The sequence below is a fragment of the Chiloscyllium plagiosum genome, chromosome 22 (genome assembly GCF_004010195.1).
Source record: "Chiloscyllium plagiosum isolate BGI_BamShark_2017 chromosome 22, ASM401019v2, whole genome shotgun sequence".
NCBI classification, from domain to species: Eukaryota; Metazoa; Chordata; class Chondrichthyes; order Orectolobiformes; family Hemiscylliidae; genus Chiloscyllium; species Chiloscyllium plagiosum.
In genome coordinates this window covers 22,417,488-22,435,519 of record NC_057731.1, presented here as the reverse complement: position 1 = coordinate 22,435,519, position 18,032 = coordinate 22,417,488, and the positions used below count along the sequence as shown (strand labels likewise).

General features: G+C 42.1%; 1 protein-coding gene across 5 annotated transcripts in view; it reads left to right on the top strand.

The window, feature by feature from the left end:
- Window positions 1–18,032, top strand: part of LOC122561126 (transcription elongation regulator 1-like protein) — a 741,295-nt gene that overhangs the window by 522,873 nt on the left and 200,390 nt on the right. For all 5 annotated transcript variants that reach the window (XM_043712594.1, XM_043712591.1, XM_043712593.1 and 2 more), the window contains exon 9: window positions 8,441–8,595. In XM_043712594.1, coding sequence (XP_043568529.1) covers window positions 8,441–8,595 — 155 coding nt within the window. The remainder of the gene's footprint in view (window positions 1–8,440; window positions 8,596–18,032) is intronic.

The following is an 18,032-nucleotide window of genomic DNA, read 5'->3' as shown; positions in this document are numbered from 1 at the left end:
GCCAGTATATTAGTCCCATTCCAATTTAGGTGCAATCCGTCCTTCTTGTACAGGTCACTTCTATCCCAAAAGAGATTCCAATGATGCAAAAAAGTGAATCCTTCTCCCATACACCAGCTCCTCAGCCATGCATTCATCTATTCTATCCTCCTATTCCTGCCCTCACTAGCTCGTAGCACCAGGAGTAATCCAGATATTACTACTCTTGAGGACCTCCTTTTTAAATTCTTGCCTAACTCTCTGTAATCTCCCTTCAGAATCTCATCCTCTTCCCTTCCTATGTCATTGGTTCTAATGTGGACAATGACCTCTTGCTGGCTCTTCTCCCCCGTGAGAACATTCTGCACCCTCTCTGAGACATCCTTGATCCTGGCACCAGGGAAACAACACACCATTCTGCTTTTTTGCTGCTGGCCACAGAAACGTCTGTCTGTACCTCAGATAGAGAATCCCCTAACACAATTGATTTCTTGGAAGCTGACGTACCCCTCGTTGCATTAGAGCCAGTCACAATACCAGAAACTTGGCTGTTCGTGCTATGTTCCCCTGAGAATCCATCATCCCCTACATTTTCCAAAACAGCATACTTGTTTGAAATGGGTATATCCATAAAAGACTCCTGTACTGGCTGCCTACCTCTCTTACCCTTCCTGGAGTTAACCCATCTATATGACTGTATCTGAGTCTTCCCCCCCTTCCTATAACTGCCATCCATCACATACTGTTGCTGTTGCAAATTCTCTCCAACTGATCCATTCAGTCTGATAAGATTGGCAACCACCAGAATGTATTGCAGATATAATCCGCAGTAACCCTTAAATTCTCTTTAAACTCCCACATCTGACAAGACGTAAAAATCACTCTACTAAAGGCCATTTTTGCTCCTTCACAATCTACAGACCCAGAAAATAACACCATCTAATTCCTATACAAAACACTGCCCCATGTTAAATTAATAGTTATGGCTTATATTTTAAGTTTAATCAAGAGACATATCTCCAAGAACATATAATCAAGAAAGAACCCACTCTACTCACTACTGCAGACTTTCTTCAGGCCACACTTAAAAGAACAATTAACTTATCTGATTCTGTGCTGTGAACTACACCCAACAGTTCTCCAAGATCAGTTGTGAATTTCACTGTTTGTTCATTTTCCCAGACACACTCCAATGTCCAGCGATACATGAATTCAAACAGCAAAGGCAGTATCCGTTTCTTTCTCTCTCTCTCTCTCTCTCTTTCACTGACCTCACCATGTGCTTCCTTTGTCTGTTCTCCCTTTTAAAACTGTTGTTGTTTTGACTTTTATTTCCCAAAGTTCCAAAACAATGCAACAGCATATAAAACAGTAATTGCTGCTCCTGGAATTCGAGGAAATCACCTCCAGAACCTAAAACACTTAAAAAAGGAGCAGCTGTTACAGCCAGAAATGTTTCCCGTCCTCCATCTTGGATTATCCAGAATCCCAGAGGCAAAGAATTATCCCAGAGGTCACCGTTTAAAGTAAATATTAACAACTTTATTCTTTAAATCCAACAGAGAGTATTAAAACCAACAATTATTTACAACTCCTTTCTCTTAAACCTATCTTTCACCTCCCACTCTACATTGCTAGTCTGATAAAGAAATCCCGATTAAGATTTTTTAAAAAATCACATTTCAAAACCAGTCAGCTTTGCTGATTCTCCTTTGTAGATTTTCCTCTGTAGATTCTCTCCAGGTCAACCTCGATGTTATGCCACACAGACTCCCCACAGACAAGTACCTTTCAAAGACCTCTTCAGCTAGCTGTCTACATTTGTTGGTCTTTACTAGTTCTCCTCCTGACTGTTCAAAATGTCTGATTTCAAACCCCAAAACATCAAACCATTTCACTGGTTTTAATATTATCAAAAGACTAAAATCAAATTTGTTTGGATTTTTGTATCTTGGGACATAATTTCAACTGATTGGCTAAATTTGAATTTGTTTTTGTTTTATGGCAACCCAACTGCTGCTATTTGTTTTCACCAAGTGTTACATTGTTAAAATGTTTTAGACTGTCTGTGCTTTGTCATTCCTTGCTAGGTTTTCAACTCTCTTAAAGGTATAATACACTCTACACTTTCACCACAGGGCACAAACATTTTACCACCCTGACGCTGCCACAATCCTGTAATATTTCAGAATGTAATCTGGATCAATGTGTCAAATTTTCACCCCTCCCAGATCACCAAAGCCAGTACATTATGTTTTCTTTTAAAGAGATTTACTTCCATTCTTTTCACAGCTTTGCCCATTATGTTTATCTCTCGAGAAACCTAGTAATTTGACTAGGATTTGGCTCCAAAGGCATCAGCAAAAACTATTCAGTTGGTCAATGTAACAACACATCAGGAGCAAAACAAAACTCAGTAACAATTTGCTAAAATAAGTGCTGGCACATGCTCCTTCTGAAATCTCTGATGCTGACCCCAGTGAGTTCAGAGTTCAGATGAATGACCCTACATTGCCATGACTCTAAAGTCCAGGTTATTTTGAGTATCTTACTTTCAGATTTTGTTTTATTCATTCATGGGGATGCGGGCATTGCTGGCTTGGCCAGTATTTATTCTCTGTAAGAAGTTAAGAGTCAACCACATTGCTGTGAGGCTGGTGTCACATGGCAGATTTCCATCCCTGAAGGTTATTAGTGAACCAGATTTTTGGCAATTGACAATAGTTTCATTGTCACCATTACAGTCTTAATTCCAGGTTTGACCCACAATTGCCATTTTTGAAGCTTGTATACCTGGTTTTACTCAGCAAGCCAGATAGCTAGGTAAAGGATATGGAAGGTGGCATGGTGGCTCAGTGGTTAGCACTGTTGCCTCACAGCACCAGGGACTCAGGTTCAATTCCAGCATCAGATGTTTATTTATGTGCACATTCTCCCAGTGTCTGCGTGGGTTTCCTCCCAAAAGCCAAAGATGTGCAGGTGAATTGGCCATGTTAAATTGCCCATAGTGTTCAGGGATGTGTAGTCAAGGTGCATTAGTCAGGGGTAAATGTAGAGTTATAGAGAGTGAGTTTGGGTGGGATATTCTTCGGAGGGTCAGTGTGGACTTGTTGGGCCGAAACGCCTGTTTCCACACTGTAGGGATTCTATGAAACTTCCAAACGTGCACATACCTGCACCTGAGTCATGTGGTCACTGATGTCAGTGGTCTTGTTTGGAACATGCAGAGACAGGCTTTGCCATGCATGCTCTGATATAAGGAAAGCCCAGGCCCTGGAGCTCAAAATAGTCTGTAACCATGTCACCGAACTGCACTGGAGTTACAGCAGGAGTGTGTTGGAAAATTCATAAATTCACAGGATCACCTTTGCATACTTTATAACGGATGTCGATAGGGATGACTTGTGTTGCTTTCCTGCAATCAAATTATGTATTTTCATCTAAATTATTTTAAAAATGCTTTTCGACCTTCACCTCATTGCCAGGTGCTCTGAGAGTTACTCTGTGATCCTTCAGAAATCAAGAACAATTCAGGAACAATTCACAAATTTCTGTTTATGTTCATCCTTTGCACCCTATCTCCCTACTACATTATTCCTTATCTTCAATATCCACAATAATAAATATGAGATAGAATACATTTCCTTTCAAAATCTACATCATCCATTTCATCACCGCTATCATAAGTTCTCTTCTTTTTTCTCCTATTTTGTCTTGTACCCCCTCCCAATGCAACTGCCCATTCCACCTGATACCCAGCCACCTCACTCTATTTTTCTCTCTTTTTGAAGCTCACCAGCTATTCTTTCAAGCCTGTGGTATAGTCTGCAACTACCCAATCCCTACGACTATTCATGTCTTATCGCTGTGCTAGCTATCCTCTGGAAAAATGCTATCATTTTCATATGGGGGAAGGAAGTGAGGACTCCAGATGCTGAAGATCAGAGTCAAGAGTATGGTGCTGGAAAAGCACAACAAGTCAGGCAGCATCCAAGGAGCAGGAGCATCGACATTTCAGGCATACGCCCTTCATTAGGAATGGGCTTCCTGAGGAAGGGCTTATGCCCGAAACATTGATTCTCCTGCTCCTTGGATGCTGCCTGACCTGCTGTGCTTTTCCAGCATCATACCCTCGACTATTCATTTCAACTCCAAGACATCAACTCGGTCTTCATCTTCACTGTCAGTACTCTATTTTCTAAACCCATTACCTCCTTTTAGTCTATTCTCTGTCACAGAGAATCACTTGTAGCAGCTTTGCTTACTGCTCCTGCACCACAATAACACATAATAATATCTGTGCCACTATCAAGACAACCTATTTTCAATTTCCACTAATCGCAGTGAATTATAGAATTATTATGGTGCAGCAAGAGGCCATGTGATCCATTGTGACTGCACCAGATCTCTAAGCATCATATCTTAGTACCAATTTCATGTCCTTTTCCTGCAACCTTGCACATCAATTCATTTGAAATAATCATCCAATGCTTCAACTGAAATTGCCTCCACGACACTTCCAGGTTCTCATCTCATATTTGCTTCTTTTGCAAAAGTACTTTAAAACAGTGCCTTCAGGGTTTCAATTCATGAATGACTGCTAAGGGACAAGTCACATGCATGTCGTGCAGTTTCAAGGCATTCTTAATCAAATGACTTTGATCCTCAGACAGCCAAATGCTGCACTGGCACACTAGAGGTGATGTTGATTTTATTCATTGATATCTTCCCTCACAACAGAAGGTTCCCAAAGTAGGGGAATTGATCCACATTGTCCAGTGGCTAATTGTAGATCTTTTTTTGGGGGGGGGGGTGCACTCCTGTGCAGTGGGAGTAGGTTAGTGAAGGGCTTTTGACTTCTGTATGGTTAGACCATTCTCTCCTTTGCCTCCTAAGGTCCACCACAGTGAGAGGCTGGAGCTTGTCCTCTGAGTGTGCTCATATGAAAGCGCCGTCTGTAAGTTGCAGCTCAACAACAGAAATTCAAGTGCTCTTGGTTTTGGATAGGTTGAATATTTTCCTACTGATTCTGTGGAGAACCTCCACTCCCATGGGAATTTTCACTGATATGGCGTGGAGTGTTGCGGCAAAGATGGTGGAAAAGTGAGTTGGTGCCATGACAGAGCTTTGTATGGAGAAGGATCACTGGACTTGAAACGTTAACCTGTCTTCTCTTCGCAGATGCTACCAGTCCTGCTGAGTTTCTCCAGCAACTTCTATTTGTGTTTCAGATCTCCAGCATCTGCAATTCTTTGTTTACTTCTTCTTTGACTCTAGCTTGCTCATGTCTTGGGTCTGTGAGGTGTAGATCACAGCTTGCATGTCATGCAGAGGGTCATGATGGATTTCTGGAGACAAGTAAGTTTGAGGAAGGCACTCCCTAGGTCCTCCTGTTTGCCAGTCAAAGGCCTTTCTCAGGTCAAAGATGGACATTTAGTGATATTGCTGCTCTCTGTACTCTTGTTTTATTTTTCATGTTTTGAAAATCATGTCACCTGTGCCTTTTGATGCCCGGAGCCTGCATTGTGATCTGAGAGGACCTTTTCAGCAGCGTGGAGGAGGTGATTAAGGGGGATATTTACAGTGATCTTCCTGTGGCGGACAGCAGAGTACTCCTCTATGGTGACTGCAATCATCCTTCCTTGAGGATGGTCAGAATTAACAACATCTTAGTTATCCTTTGGTATGATCTTTTCCCTCTAGATGAGGCAGAAGTAGTCATGTATGCAAGCCATATTTTAGTATTTTGTTCGGGATTGTCCTCTGATAGTGCTCATATGGAAGCACCATCTTTCAGTTGCAGCTCAACAACAGAGGTTCAGGTGCTCTTGCTTCTGAACAGGTTGAATATTTTCCCACTCATTCTGTGGAGAACCTCCACTCCCATGCGGATTTTCACTGATATGGTGTGGAGTGTTGCGGCAAAGATGGTGGAAAAGTGAGTTGGTATGGAGCTTTGTATGGAGAAAGATCACTGGACTTGAAACATTGACCTGCCTTCTCTTCACAGATGCTGCCATCTGAAGTGGTAGCCTTGTTGGTTCTCACCTGTATTATGGCCTTTCAGCTTCATATTGGGTTGTGCTAAGGTGGTGGCAGGTAGCATGCTCTGATCGAGTGCACTGACATCAAAAACTAAGAATGGGTGGAGGAGATTCTGAAAGGCTCACTACCCCTCTGTCTTTGAGTCTCATTCCATTCTGACTTTCGGTGGATTGAGTTCTTGGGTTCTTAGATCACAAATGGTCCTGACTGAGTTGAAGAATCAATCATAGCTGTCGATGAGTGTTGTACAGACAATGCAGTTGTATGTAGAGACCAGGGACATTGTGCTCACAACACCATTGTATGTAGAAAGCAGGGACATTGTACAGACTACACAGTTCCCTGTTCTCTACATACAATCGCTTAGTTTATATCACACCCTGCTCACTACATACAACCGTGCTCTTCTGCCCACCATTTGTCCTTACCTGGCTTACTGCTGTTCTAACCACACTCAAGAAGCTTATGACCACACAATGTGTAACAGCCCATTTGACTGGCACATCCATCCTAATCCTTAAAGACTCATCCCTCCACCTCATCACTGTGGCCACAGAACATATCAACGACAAGATGCACTGCAGGAACTTGCAACTCTTTGACGGTATCTCCAAGATCCGTGCTCTATCTCACTGCTTCCTGGCTTGGAGATTGATTGCTGGACCAAACTTCCAGATCTCCACATCTATCAGGACTGATGGAGGACTTCTATCACACACACACTGCAGCAATTAAACCATCATTTTCTCAAGGATAATTAGGGATAGACCGTAATTGATGCCTCTGTCAGTAATAACTTAATTGCATAGATTTTTATAATCATCCAGTCCAAACCTATCCCTCGGCCACTGATATTAACTTCATGCCCAACACTATGGCTTCCAAGCTATGCATCATTTATTGCTGAGGCAAATCTTCATATTGTTGACAAAAAGACAAGTTTTCCTGTCCTCAGTGTTAAATCTGCAATGATCGTATTGAATAACAGGGTAGATCTGATGGGCTGAATGCCGTCTCCTGTTCCTATCTGCAATGTAAAGGGATATAGGGATGGGTAAAAGGTAATCGGTGATGGTTAAATTGAGTGGCAGGCATGGCTTGGTGGCCTACTTTTGTTTCTATCCTACCCTATAAGTTTTTGCTTCTCAGTATATCAGTAAACTCTTACTTTCTGCTCTGGCTTAGTTTGATTAACATTGGCATCAATTCGATATTGAACTCAGCTACATTCTTCATTTCTATTGCACTAACCGATCACCACTACACTCTTCTATCTCTGCACTATTGACTGTTTCCTATCCCTCCTTCATTTTTGGCTGGAACCAAAATCCATGCTTACATAACATAATGGATGAAGTTATTTAGTGTGTAGCCATTATTACCTCTGTATTGGTGTCTCTTACTCTTTCAGTATCTCCCTTTCTCTCCGTATCTCTTTTTCGTTTGTGTCAAGTTAAGCATCCTGATAGTTTGGAGCACCTAATTGTGAGAAATACTGAGTTGTCTAACCAGACATTCTTAAAGAGGTCACTACTGAGAAAAAAATGAATAGCATCTGTTTGTTTTTGATGAAGATTTTTGTGGCCCCTATATTTATCTTTTCTCATGTTCGTCTATTCTGGGCCCGCCCTGCTCTTCTGACCCTCCCCATCACCTACCCATGGATCCATTTCCCAAGTGAACATTCTTACTGCTAAAGAATTCCATGCAGAATTCCAACAGAAGGGAAAATGCTGTGTGACAATGGCAGCCGATCCTGACCTGCCCCATTCACTTTGAGCAGCTGCAGTTAAATTTGGGGGCTATAACATCATCCTGACAAATGAGACAGTTTTATGTTTGTACTTTCAACTTTAGAATGATTGTGATGTAAAAAGATCTGAAGAGAGATTTATGTTTCATTTCGAGTGAGGAGATGAAAAAAATCAGAATGATAACGTGATCAGACTCTTGTTACATATATTCTTTTCAATTATGACAACTTTTAAAGCTATTTGCAGCACAATTTATGCTTCGAGATTATGCGTGTTAAATACTGCAGCATTGTCAGAACAAATAAAGAGCATTATTGAGTTGAAATAAATTGTAAACAGGTCTAACGCCTATTTTGTTAAATGCAAATTTTCTTTGGATACTTAAATTGTGTTGTTTTGTGATTTAATCTCATATTACTCTGTCACCAATGCCAGAATCATTGCTCTTATAGGCTCTGACTTAAACTGATGCAATCAAACGATATTTTCAACATGAACTAAAAACGCATAATACTCACTTGCACTTTATATTTTGATAAATTATTTACCTTACTGGAGTCATTCAGTGAAATCGAAAGTATGATCTCTTTGGTAATATTTTATCAATATAATTTCTTATAAATCTGTCTATTATTTATCAGTACAATTTCTTGTATGCACAGGTGTGTAGTCTGGACTGGGGATGACCGTGTGTTTTTCTTCAACCCCTCAATACAACTGTCAGTCTGGGAAAAACCTGTGGAACTTGAAGGTCGAGGTGATATTAGCAAAATTATTCAAGACCCTCCTCATAAGCGGAAAATAGAACTGGCGACATGTAAGTATCAGCAGCATTAATGCATGTTGTTTGGAGCAGTTCAGCATCTGCATATCATTTTTGTGCTGCCAAAATAAATTCAGTTGCACCGAAAAAATGGGCATGCTGAGAGAACGCAGAAAACCCCTGAGCCTCAATGGACAGGTCTGAGTTCAGCTCATATCGACTTCTGGGTTTCATTGTCATCCAGTCAGCAATTCGCAGACAGCTAATGGGGATCCACACAAAGCTCAGGAGCAAGGAAGCCATGAAGATCATGCCACTGCTTGTCAGCAGTAGCCTGAAACACTCCTTAGCAGGAATGGATGATGGGGGCAACAAGAGCCAGGTGATTGTGTTGGGGAAGTTTGAGATTGCTTAGAAGAGATCATGATCACTGGGCCAAAGGGGTGTAAGTGGTAGCCGGTTCTCTTTCGCGCCAAATTCAGGTATGCCGTTTTTTTAAAACTAATTTCTCTTTTTGCTGTTGGTCTAAAGAGTCTCCTTTGAAATTGCACTTAGACCTGGTTTTCTGGAATGCAGCCAAGACTGGCAACAGGTACTTCAATGCAACCTAATATTGCTGTTGGCGCCTCAAGCGGGTGATGAACCCTTTACATCAATATGCAAAAGGGTTTAAGGCCTGTTTCAAGCACTTACAATGCACATGCTTTTATTGTGTATTCCAACATGGTGGATACATGTAATTCCAGTCATCAGTGAGAGTGATCATGCTGTCAACTATATCAAATGTTTAGTACATCAAAATATGTCAAAGTTCTACCAGATTTCTAGGGGAATGTGCAAATTGCCAGCATTGATTACTTGATTTCCATTTGATGCATGCAAAAAAGAGAGAGACTGTGGTTTCCTGTGCCAAAACCCAACCAAAGAAAGTATAAGGTAGAAGACAGATAATGCTTATAACACAGAGAGATAAAAATGAGGGATGATTTGTTCTTTGCCACTTCACACTAACTAGTCAAGCTACCATTGAGCCTGAGAAGTTACACAATTTATAGAGATATACAGAACGGAACAGACCCTTAGTTCCAACTTGTCTGTATCGACCTAATAAATCTAGTCCCATTTGACAGCATTTGCCCCTTATCCCTTTAACCCCTTTCCATTCTTATACCCATCCAGATGCCTTTTAAATGCTGTAATTGTACCAGCCTCCACCATTCCGTCTGGCAGCTCATTCCATCTACACACAACCCTCTGTGTGAAAGAATTGCACCTTAGGTCCCTTTTCTATCTTTTCCCCCTCATCTTAAAACTATGCTCCCTGGTTTTGGATTCCCCTACTCTGGGAAAAAAACCTTGGCTATTCACCTTATCAATGCCCCTCATGATTTTACAAACCTCTGTAAGGTCACCCCTCAGCCTCCAATGTTCCAGGAAAAATGCCTCAGCCTCTCCCTATAGCTCAAAACCTCCAACCTCGGCAACAGTCTTGTAAATCTTTTCCGCAAATTACAAGTTATCCGATCTGACTTTTGGACCGAGTATTGATTGATTGCCTAGGCAGCACCTAAAATAAGAACAAATGTTTTTAATGCAGAGAATAATGTGTACACAGTTGAAAGTGATAAACAACTCATTGGCTGGAAGTGAAGCAGAGTGTAACCACGTCCAAATCTTGGATATGAGTTCAGGGTCAGGTTGGATTATTCATTCAGTGTTGGAGATGCACTGCTGACAATTTATTTTCCTGCTACATCAGTACAATATCTGCCAGAAGGGAGATTTATTTTGTTGTGGTAATATGGTTGTATAATCAAGGTATTTTGTTTTAAGGCTGTGTTGGTATAGAGCACTGACAACTTCATTACTAAATATGAAATGAGGTATAATTCAGTCCATGAGTGCTTCCAACTGATCATATATGATGTACAATACTATTATCAAAGCAACATCAAACTCATAAAGTGCTGTAAAAATGACACTATTCTGTTTTATCTTTTATTGAAGATTATGAATGCTCCTCAAACACCTTCAACATGACTCATCCTCACCCCTCATCATGATCCTCCCTCACCTCTCAATGTGACCCAGCCTCACCCCTCAGCATAACTCATCCATAGAGAGGCCATTTCAAAATGCTTTGCTTGCAGTGTAAATCTCAAATGATTTCAAGTTGGGTGAAATGAAGCTTGAGTGTTTGTAAACTTATTCAAGGAGAAAGTGAGGTCTGCAGATGCTGGAGATCAAAGTTGAAACTTTATTGCTGGAACAGCACAGCAGGTCAGGCAGCATCCAGGGAACAGGAGATTCGACGTTTCGGGCACAGGCCCTTCTTCAGGAATGAGCAGAGAGTGTTCAGCAGGAGAAGATAAAAGGTAGGGAGGAGGGACTTGGAGGAGGGGCGTTGGAAATGTGATAGGTTCAGCAGGAGAAGATAAACTTATTCAAGCCTTTCATAATGAACACTGCCACCTATTCTCTCAAGGCAATTAACACTTACTGACAAGGACAGCTTGTTGAATGTCTGTTGTAAATTGAAGTTCCAGAGCTGCTGACTCACAACTGAAGAGCTGCAGTAACATCAATGAGACATTTATCAATTGGTCACTTAATGAGGGCAAAGTTTAAGATATTACTGTTCTGCATTGTTCATACCTCCAGTGTGTTTTTTTTTTGGTTTCACTTGTTCAGACAGGAGTGCAAGAAAAATATTATACCCAGAGCATTATGCATTAATTCACGCATGCAAAGTCAAGCACTCAAGAACATTCCTGCTTGACAATACCTATTGTTGTTTGCCTGGCATCAGACCCCCGAAGCAACCATACCACTCAGAACTCAGTAATAGTAGGAAATTCCCAAAGGACAGCAGAGAACTGCATGGGTATCCTCAAAACCTCTCAGAAGTGACCAAACATTCCCCCTTGAATCATGGGAATCCTTGAGTTGCAACCAATCAAAATGGAGTATCATTATTTGAGTACATAGAACAGTACAACACAGTACAGACCCTTCGGCCCACGATGTTGTGCCGAGCATTTATCTTAATCTAAGATCAACCTAACCTACACACCCCTCAATTTTCTGCCGTCCATGTGCTTGTCCAGCAGTTGCTTAAATGTCCCGAATGTCACTGACTCTACGACCATCGCTGGCAGTGCATTCTACGCATCCACCATTCTCTGCGTAAAGAACCAATCTCTGACATCTCCCCTATCCCCTCCTCCAATCACCTTAAAATTATGACCCTTCTTGACAGCCATTTCTGCCCTGGGAAAGGTCTCTGGCTATCTACTCTATCCATGCCTCTCATTAGCTTGTACGCCACTATCATGTCACCTCTCTTCCTTCATCTCTCCTAGCTCACTCAACCTCTCTTCATAAGACATGCCCTCCCATCGCCATTTCTGCCCTGGGAAAGGTCTCTGGCTATCTACTCTATCCATGCCTCTCATTAGCTTGTACACCACTCTCTTCGTTCATCTCTCCTAGCTCACTCAACCTCTCTTCATAAGACATGCCCTCCCATCCAGGCAGCATCCTGGTAAATCTCCTCTGCACTCTCTCTAAAGCATCTTTATCCTTCCTATAATGAGGAGACCAGAACTGGACACAATGTTCCAAGTGTGGTGGCACAGTGGTTAGCACTGCTATCTCACAGCACCAGAGATCCGGGTTCAATTCCCACCTAAGGCAACTGTCTGAGTGGAGTTTGCACATTCTCCCCGTGTCTGCGTGGGTTTCCTCCGGGTGTTCCGGATTCCTCCCACAGTCCAAAAATGTGCAGGTTAGGTGAATTGGCCATGCTAAATTGCCCCATAGTGTTAGGTGAAGGGGTAAATGTAGGGGAATGGGTCTGGGTGGGTTGCCCTTCAGAGGGTCGGTGTGGACTTGTTGGGCTGAAGGGCCTGTTTCCACACTGTAAGCAATCTAATCTAACCAGGGTTTTATAGAGCTGTGGCAAAACCTCGCAGCTCTTAAACTCAATCCTCCTGTTGATGAAAGCCAAAACACCACAAGCCTACTTAACAACCCTGTCTACGAATGTGGTAACTTTGAGGGATCTATGTACGTGGATCCCAAGATCCCACTGTTCCTTGACACTGCCAAGAATTCTGTCTTTACCCCTGTATTCAGCATTCACATTTGACCTTCCAAAATGAATCACTTTGCACTTATCCAGGTTAAACTCCATCTGCCACTTCTCAGCCCAGCTCTGCATCCTGTCACTGTCTTGTTGCAACCTGCAACAGCCTCGACAGTTTCTACAACATCACCGACCTTTGTGTCATTGGTAAATGTACTAACCTAACCTTCCACTTCTTCATGCAAGTCATTTATAAAAATACAAAGAGCAAAGGCCCAAGAACAGATCCATGTGGGACCACACTGGTCACCAATCTCCAGGCAGAATACTTTTCATTCACTCCCGCTCGCTGACTTCTATCAGCCAGCTAATTCTGTATCCAGACAGCCAAATTCCCATGTATCCCATACCTCCTAACTTTCTGAATGAGCCTACTGTGGGGAACCTCATCAAATGCCTGACAGAAATCCAAATACACCACATTCACTGCTCGATTTTCATCAACTTATCTTGTCACATCCTCAAAGTAAGGCTTGTGAGGCATGACCTGCCTCTCACAAAGTCATGCTGACTATCTTTAATCAAACAATGTTTTTCCAAATAGTCATAAATCCTATCTCTCAGAATCCTTCCCAATACCTTGCTTACCACAGACATCAGACTGACTGGTCTGTAATTCCCAGGGATTTCCCTATTCCCTTTCTTGAACAGAGGAACAACATTTGCCTCCCTCCAATCAGCCAGTACTACTCTCGTGGAGAGCGAGGATGCAAAGTTCATTACCAGAGATGCAGCAATCTCATTCCTCGCTTCCCGTAATAACCTTGGACATATCTGGTCCGGCCATGAGGACTTATGAATCTTGATGCTTCCTTGAATTTCCATACACCCACTTTCCTAATATAAATCAGATCAAGCCTATTAACCTGCTCCACAATGTTCTCACTATCAATATGGTCCCTCTGTCTAGTGAATACTGAAGCAAAAACTCATTTAGGGCCTCCCCTACTTCTTCAGACTCCAGGCACAAGTTCCTTCCACTATCCCTGATCGGCCCTACCCTCTCTCTGATCATTCTCTTATACCTCACATAAGTGTAGAATGTCTTTGGGTTTTCCCTAATCCTTCCAACCAAGGCTTTATTGTGCCCCTTCATCGCTCTCCTCAGTCCATTTTTAAGTTCTTTCCTAGTTACCCTGTAAACCTCTAAAGGTGTGCCAGATCCTTGCCTCCTCAACCTTAAGTAAGCTTCCTCCTTCCTCTTGACGAGAAGCTCCTCTTCTCTTGTCATCCAAGGAAGACACTGAATGCACCATGAGACTTCTTTGGGAGTAGACAGAGGCACAATCAAAACATTAGAGAGAGTGGCAGCTATCTCATTTGCCTGACCTCTCAACTAGCATCTACCATAACATGTTGCAGAGTCTGCATTTTATTATCAGCCACTGCAGAATCTGTCAAATTGAAATGGAAACTTCAGAATGCTGGTGCTTGTCCAGTTGGACAGAGGGTTTTTAAAAATAGCTTTGGCACCAGGGTTGGTGGTCTTTCAGTAGATGTCCATTCAGAGCCAAGTTGTTCCTGGAATGCCATGTGGTAAAATGGGGCTAGAATGAGACAAGAGGGATGTCATAGGAGTGGGGTAGGTAGTTGATGAGATGAGTGAGAAATTCTGCTATGCCTTGTGGCTAAAAATGTTCCACAAAAGCCCAATATAACCCATACTTAGCCAGAGAAAAAGATTCAACTCAGAGTGTGTTCATAATAACAGCTCATGCTAATAATTGAAAGATATATTAAGGCAAGTTTTGTTTGTAATAATACAGATATAATGTGCCTCAAAGATGGGACTATTACATGTCTTGAAAAACAAATGCTTAAATAAAAACACCAGAGAGGAGAGCAGTGGACCATAATAAACTCTGAAAAGAGCTTAGTCAATGTTTTGTAAATGAGCTAAAATGTAAACTTATATGATATTTATGCATATAGTATATATACATCTCAAGATATTTGTTTTTTTTCTTGCATCACAGAAAAGATTTAGGAATTATTCATGCTATGTTGACTTTAAATGATGCTATAATTATTCATCAGATATCTGCACGCTAGAACAGCCAGTTTGTGGAATACCTTAACTCATTGTTTACTTCAAATAGAGACAACCAAGAGCCAGTTAACTCATTCCAAATTCATTTATATATAGATCTTAGTGACACATTTGAGTGCAGAGACTACCTTAGACTCAGATGAGTTAGGCCTTATATCAATGTTGGAATTCATCTTGGTTTTCTTCATTAATTGAAGGAAGTTTTAAAATCCCTAGGTTTTGATATTGCATGTTGGATATTGGGCAGTCTAGAAATGATTCTGCAAATGTTTCAAATATGCCCGTTGCTGAACAGAAGAGCATCTCAAAGCCAGGCCCAAAACATGTATCTGGAGAAAGTGAGGACTGCAGATGCTGGAGATCAGAGTTGAAAGGTCCATACTTTTCAAACCAAAACTTGTATCAGTCAAGTAAAGTTCAGTCATGCCGTGGCTGTGACATGCTGAATACCAAATGTTGTCTATTTATGTCATCCATTACACATGGATTGCATATTGTCTCAAGTTGTAAAATTTGTCTTGGTTTATTTTTGCTTCGAATAGCTTTGAATTGGCTGTCTTTTATCTCTGCATCAAAGGAAAAGCAGTTGATTTTGTTCCAGTTCCTGTGATGTGACAGTGTTAGAGGAAGGTTGCTTTGTAAATTGTTCCCTGTCATTCAGTGTACAATCAGGTATTGTTTACAAAGGCTTTGGTCATGTACAATGTCAGACTTTTATGTATTTTATGCCAATAATACCTAGCGATATGTATGAAAATAGCCAAGTGATGTTTCAAGTCAACTTGCTGCAGTCACTGATGGGCTTAACCAACTGGATTCTGGTCAAGGAATATTCATCTTTCTGTGGGCTCTTTGTGATATTGTGATTAATATGAGTGAAATCAGTGCAGTTGTTGCTTTGATCATGACTGACTGACTGCACTATCTTCAAAGGACTGAAGAAGATAAAACCTTTCAGTGTACGTGTGTTCTAAAGATTTCTGGCCGTGAGTCAGATTGAATAGTTCATGTAAGCAGTGGACTTATATATTCTGCATGAATTCTCTTCTGTGAAAGTCAGCAAAAGATATAGGATAGAAAGTCATCAATATTAAATGTTAACCCTGTTTTCACTTCACTGATGCTATTGAATGTGCCTGTTCCTTTTTTCTGTCTTTTCAATTTCTAGCAGCATCCACAATATTTTACTTTTGTTTTGGGGGTGTTTCAGAGACTGGGGATTCTCTCTTCAACCCCTTAACCAGACAACCAGTTGATGTCAAGCTCCAGCAAGTGGCCCATGGGAGGTCATTAAGTGGCTCAGCTGACACTTCCTCCAAGCACCTCTCACCCACCACCAACTGAGAAAGCATATTTCACCATTTGAAACTGGTCAATCTACGACTAGTTACTCTCTCTGCTCCCATTAGTTCTACTGAAAGCAGTGGCTGTACCCTGACTCCATCCCCTTGCCAGTGAAGATCACTGCTGGAGCTGAACAAGAAGAAAAGTTAAAGAGATTTGATGACCAGGCTGGGATAGAGTGTGCCTCTGAAGGGAGTGGGGGAATGGGGAAGGGGAGGGGGGCTGAGGATAGAATGACATGACGTCAGCTAGAAAAAGAAGATAAACCTGGATTGTGGGGAAAGGTCTCTGACCCCAGGGGACTGATAAAGGAAGAGCCTCCTCCTTTCCCACCAATAGCTGGAGGTTTGGGGTATATCAGGTTTCAAACTTCTCCACCAGCCACATGAAAGGGCTGGGTGAGGCCTATAGAATCAGACCCAACTTTATGCTTGTCTGCCAATCTGCTCCGAGGGGAAGTTAAACATTTGCTCACGGTGTCTTAGAAAGTGGAAAAAAGGGTAAATTTCAATTTTCTTGGCACTTGACCATCCCATTCCCCCAAAGTCATCTTCTGATTGCCTTTTTAAATGGGTCTTTCTTGGTTCTATCCAATCATGACAATAGAAACAAGCAGTTTTCATTGCAGCGCTCATCTCAGGATGACCTGAGACTTAATTTCCAGCATCAGCAAGTTGCCAATCTCATGCAAGAAGGCAACCAAATAAAACTGAATAGAAAGGTGAAGTCACTGGAAATATATTAAACCAACTACATCCTCACTTCACTGAGCAGGCCTCCATGTATGATTAGATTCCCTACGGTGTGGAAACAGGCCCTTCAGCCCAACCAGTCCACACCAACCCTCCAAAGAGTAACCCACCCAGACCCATTTCCCTCTGACTAATGCACCTAGCACTACGGGCAATTTAGCATGGCCAATTCACCTGGCCTGCACATCTTTGGACTGTGGGAGGAAGCTGGAGCACCCAGAGGAAACCCACACAGATACGGGGAGAATGTGCAAACTCCACACAGACAGTCGCCCGAGGCTGAAATCGAACCTGGGACCCTGGTGCTGTGAAGCAGCAGTACTAACCACTGAGCCACTGTGCCACCTTATCTAGTGGAGGAGGGCATTTGGAAACTTTTGTATGATATCCAAGCTTCCACATAAGGAGTCTTCAGAAAGACCTTGGATTGTTGGGAGAACCATCTCCTGCAACATCATAATATCAAAGGCAATAGGAGTAGGAGTGAATCAGATAGCCCATTGTAGCCTGCTCCTTGAATGAATGTGATTGTGGCTGATCTTTCACTTCAGCGCTACTTTCCTGCCCACTCCTCATATCCCTTAGTGCTTTGCAATGCTGATGATCTCAACTTCAAGTATTTTCAACAGTAGAGCATTCCACAGACTGCTGAGGTAAAGGATTTCAAAAATTCACAACCCTATTTGTGAAGATTTGTTTTATTATCTCAGTCTTTAATGATCCGTCCTTATCCTGAAACTATGCCCCTGTGATAACTAAGAGAACAGTTAAATGCGTGGCTACAGGGATGGTGCAGGAGGGAGGGATTCTGGTATTTGGATAACTGGGGTTCTTTCTGGGGAAGGTGGGACCTCTATAAACAGGATGGTCTACACCTGAACCTGAGGGGCACCAGTATCCTTGGCGGGAGGTTTGCTTGTGCTCTTGGGGGGGATTTAAACTAACTCTGCAGGGGCATGGGAACCTAGACTGTAGCTTTAGGGTGCAGGACCTGGAGGTAAGGAGGTTAGGAACATGGCATCAATCTCAAAGGAGGGTGCCTGTAAACAGGAAAGTGTCTTGAAGTGTGTATACTTCAATGCAAGAAGTATACGAAATAAGGTAGGTGAACTTGCAGCGTGGGTTGGTACCTGGGACTTCAATGTTGTGGCTATTACGGAGACATGGCTAGAACAGGGACAGGATTGGCTGTGGCAGG